General features: G+C 47.1%; 1 protein-coding gene across 2 annotated transcripts in view; it reads left to right on the top strand.

The window, feature by feature from the left end:
• The window catches only part of TFAM (transcription factor A, mitochondrial), a 12,760-nt gene that overhangs the window by 3,577 nt on the left and 4,551 nt on the right, over positions 1-4,632 (top strand). For both annotated transcript variants that reach the window (XM_006032402.2, XM_014524069.2), the window contains exons 3-4: positions 1,362-1,432; positions 2,274-2,423. In XM_006032402.2, the coding sequence (XP_006032464.1) occupies positions 1,362-1,432; positions 2,274-2,423 (221 nt within the window). The remainder of the gene's footprint in view (positions 1-1,361; positions 1,433-2,273; positions 2,424-4,632) is intronic.

The following is a 4,632-nucleotide window of genomic DNA, read 5'->3' as shown; positions in this document are numbered from 1 at the left end:
AAAGGAGCCGCTGCTGCCTGGGCTGCCTTGAAATGCAGCCCAGCTACGGAGCCACCCCAACCCCACTGCATGTCCAGGGGCGGCGGGATGCACCATGGGCTGGAACATGCCTGGGCCAGGTGGGACCAAAGGACCCGTTGCACATAGTACAAAATCCTTTGGCTGGCAGGCTCTGTTTTTCCCACCCCTGGCCTAGTCCCATTTTGAAGTTGGCTATACAATCTACATCTAAAGCGTGTGGTAATGAGTTCCGTAAGTTAAGTAAAATGCACACGTGCACACTTTTTAGCTTTAAACCTGTCTCCTGCTAATTTCAGAAGGTGCCCCCTAGTTCTCATATTCTGGGACTTGGTAAATAATAGTTCCTCATTCACTTTGTCCACACCCTTCCTTATTTTATAGATTTCTATTATATTCCCCCTCAGCCTTCTCCTTTCCAAACTGAAGTAGCTTGGCCTTTTTATTATCTCCTGGTGTGGTAAATGCTTCATACCCTCAATAATTTTGGTTGTCCTTCTCTGTATCATTTCTAATTCTGCTACTGTATTTACCCAAGTTCAAGACAACCCCGAATAATTGGAGTCTGTACATGGAAAATGTATTGATTTATTATAATTTTCCATGTATAGACTAATTTTATTGGAGGATCATCTTAAATTTGTCCATCTCCTCCCCTGCCCAGCGAAGATGGTGAGGGAGCAGACAGCTTGTTCCCTGCCTGCCCCTTGCCTCCCCCCTTGTGCCTGCCCCCATGCCACCTTGAACCCCTGCTCTCCTTCCTGCCATTTCACCCCCTTTTTGTGTCTTGGACCTCCCCTCTCAGCCTCTGCCCTTCCCCCTCCTTACCTGTTCTTCTGCACTGGTGCTGTGGGATCCTGCTTCAGGCTGGCTGCAGTTGAGCTGCAGTGAGGACAGAGCTTGGTAGGACATGGAGCAAGGGTAGGACAGGAGAGGGAAGGCACAGGGAGTGCAGAGGTGGCGGTGGGAGAGGGTTAGGTAGCTGCTCTGGCCCCTTTTAATACATTTCTTAGAAAAAGAAAAAGGTATAAACCAAACTTTAAAAAAAAGTTCCTTCTGTCATCTAAAAATGTCTTTTCCTGAAAAGGTGGTGTTTTGTTCCACACGGAACACTTAAGCAAATGCTAAAGAAAAAAACATATTTTTCCAGTGTTACACTTCCTGCAACTGGCAAATGAGGGGACATTTTATAAAAAACAAAAAAAATTAAATAAATGTTATAGAGGAGAAGTACCATGGGCAGGTGCTTTTCTAGGGAAAATTGGAAAAATGCATTTTGAACCCTAGAGAATTACTTTCCTCTTAACAGCCTTATAACTTTAATTTGTTATTTAAATTTATAGGTATAAGGGTTTCGGAGATGGCAAAGAAAGTTGCACACACTTGGAGGAGCCTACCTGTATCAGAGAAACAAGTAAGCACGATTTTTTTCCCCTTAAGCTTGGATTTCCTGAGTGTGCTGTTGGTTATTTTCCAACCCATGGAGATTCTCGTGACTAACAAGAAAATCGGTTTGCATAGATAATACTGAAACTCTCACAAAAAGCGGGGATTCACTAAACTTGTCTTTCATTCCTTTTTTTTCTGCTTTGTTGATACCAAGCTTGGAATGTAGAGGAGTAAACTGAGTGGTATTTTGGGAAGAGCAGCAGTTTGTGAGCTGGTGTACAGCTAACTTGAAGGATTGAGCTGCGTAAACTATTGTTGGATACCTAAACGGAACGTTTCAAGATTGCATTGGATGAATCATCAGTTGTACTTTTAGCTTTGCTAATACTTTCCTCGTACAAATTGACTTGTAGTTGCTTTTGCTTACCCTGAGGCAGTGGGATGATGATATGAATGCCTATGGGCCGTAGATACATAGTGGCCACTGAAGTGTAACATGGTATCTGTAGTAGAAATGCATGCATTTGGATAAACCATCGCTTTTAGCTGTGTCAAATCCTGTGGATAGTAATGTCCCCTGGAGGGGAGGGACAGGTCAGGTTTAGAGGATAAATGTGGCAAGTGGGCAGTTCATACACAAGAACTCTTCTGGTCTCAACCTGCCGTATTCTCCTGGGTGCATAGAGTATTTTAGGGCCTTTGTACAGCTTGCTGATCCTGGATAGTTTTTGGCTGGCTCTGCAGTTGTGGTATGTGCTGCAGCCTGCATGGTTTAGACAGTCATTCAATATATTGAGTACTTTAAAGGTAGTACACTTGTAATACTATTTACATTTGTTGCATTCACAGTTTTTGTATTTTTATAGGCCTACAAAGCAGCTGAAGAGATGGATATGCAGGTATACAAAGAACAGTTAGCCTTATACAAGGCGCAGTTAACTCCAAGCCAGAAAGCAGCTCTGATGGAAGAGAGGATTAAAAAAAAGGCTAGTAGAGAATTGAAGAGGAAGAAGAAGGTAAGTATTTCAAGTATCATTTCACTGTGTGTGTGCATGCTCGTCATAAATCAGACCTTTTCACACCTTTATACACGGTGAAGGAGTTCCAGAGAAAATTGAAAAACCTATTTTAAAACTTGTAATTTACCCCTTTAAAGTTCTGCTTAAGTATAGAAACTCGCAATAGGATTATATAGCTATACTAGAACCAGGTGTGTATTAACTTGTGATAATGTATTAATTGTATTCCATTCTTCCAGTGAACTTAAATTTGGATATCTGGCTTCAAATACAAGTCAGTTGACAAATGGAGGTTAGGTTGTTAGTGTAGCAGCTTTTCCTCCGTGCAACTGAACAACAGTTTTAGTGTATTGAAATAACGACCAACTAGGTCGTTATTTGGGTCTGGCTGTGGTGCGAGACACACAAGTGAAAGCCCATCGCGCCCCCGTGAGCCGTGGGCTTACCAGTGGACCCCGACCCACTCCCTCAGGGCGGAGCCAGGAGGTAGGCGGGGCCCATGGTTGGTGGGCATAAGGTGGTGGGGGTAGCTGAGTGGAGCCGAGGAGAGTCATGCCCCACCCTGGTTCCGACTTTGCCCAGCCCCCTTGGGAGCCGCATGGGAGGGGGACACTTACCTGCCCCCTTCTCCTTCTCTGGTGAGGCAGGGACAGCGACACCAGTTCCAGTAATCAGCACAGCATAGCACCGACAGTGGTCTGTGCATGAGCCAACCTGCATAATGTCAGTGTCCGTGGGATTTTAAAAAGGGCCCCCAACAGCCAAAAGCCATATTCGGGTCTGGCTGTGGTGCAAGATGCAGGTTGTGGGGGAAGCCCTGTGAGCCCAGGACACCGGCAGATCCTTCAGAGGATCCTGACCTGATCCCCCAGTGCAGAACTGGGAGCAGCTGAGTGGAGCTGAGGAGTGTCACGCCTCACCCCAGCTCCAATTTTGCCCAGTCCCTTTGGGAGCCACACAACTGGAAAGCACAAACAGGCACACTCTGGTCCCAGTGCGCAAGTTTGCCTTTTCACATCCTCTCCTGCACAGTTTGGCAGCCTCTGTCAGTACTGAGTTGCGCCCTGGCTGTCCCACGCACAGCACAGTACACCCAGGGCAACCGAAGGCCTTCCCCCATACTGAGGGAAGTCCCCCAGCACTTCAGTGCTGAACACCAGGTAAAGGAGACAAAGGCTCGTCTCTCTCTCTCCCCCTCCAGGGAGGGACCCGGGGACCCTGGGAATCTCTGGGCTGCTTCAGAAGCTGAGAAACTAGGGGACCCCCCTACAGGCAGCTGGTGGAACCTACTTGCCTAACCAAAGCAGCAGTTGCTGCAGCTGGTGAGGACCACATGGGAGCAAAAACACCCACCTGGTCTCCTTCTCAGAAACACCCAGGCAGCCACGTGACCAGGGTTGCCCTGCATTACAGTGATAGGTACACACTAGACTCCAGGAACTGGGCCTGTTCAGCCTGAGGAAGAGAAGGCTGAGAGGTGACTTGATAGCTGCCTAAAAGTAGGGCTGTGCAAAGCTTCGGTTGCTGATTCGATTCAGCGGCCGAATCTCCAAATACAAATAGAATCAGGGGACCCTTTAATCTCTCCGAATCGAGTCGGAACCTTCTGAATCAGTTCGGAGAGATTTGATGATTTGGACATAGAAACAGCTTTAAATGTTTTTTCTACATACCTCAAGGTACCAGGTGGCTCGTGAACGCTGAGATGGTGGGGTGGAAGGAGCATCCTGTGGGAGCACAGGGGGCCCCCAGCATGCTCGGGGGTGGACCTGGAAGTGGACCAGAAGCACTTCTGGTCCACTTTTGGGTCTGCTGAGGCACACGCGGGGAACCCCACCACCAGCTTGGTGACTGGTTCCCTCTGGGTCTGGGTGGCGCGGCCAGGGTCACTTTGTGGCTGATCGCTGCGCCAGCAGGGGGGAATCCCCCGCATGCTCGGCGGCGGACCCAGACGTGGACTGGAAGTACTGGTTCTGTTTCTGGTTCTAGGTAGTCTCGGTATTTTTTCCTACTATCTTTAGCATAGATCAGATTAAGTAAGAAATCACACTTAAACTCAGCATTTTACAAAGAGATTAAAGTAACCAATAAAACATTTGAAGAGAGATTTTCAGTTTTTGATTAAATGACTTGTAATTGAAACATACAGTATTCCATTAGGCAAGGCTGAAGAAATGACTAATTTGGCTTTTCCTTTCTTCCCTCC

Source organism: Alligator sinensis, unplaced genomic scaffold (genome assembly GCF_000455745.1).
Source record: "Alligator sinensis unplaced genomic scaffold, ASM45574v1 scaffold1274_1, whole genome shotgun sequence".
Classification (NCBI taxonomy): Eukaryota; Metazoa; Chordata; order Crocodylia; family Alligatoridae; genus Alligator; species Alligator sinensis.
Note: the sequence above shows the minus strand (reverse complement) of the source record. Positions and strands in the feature narration are given on the sequence as shown.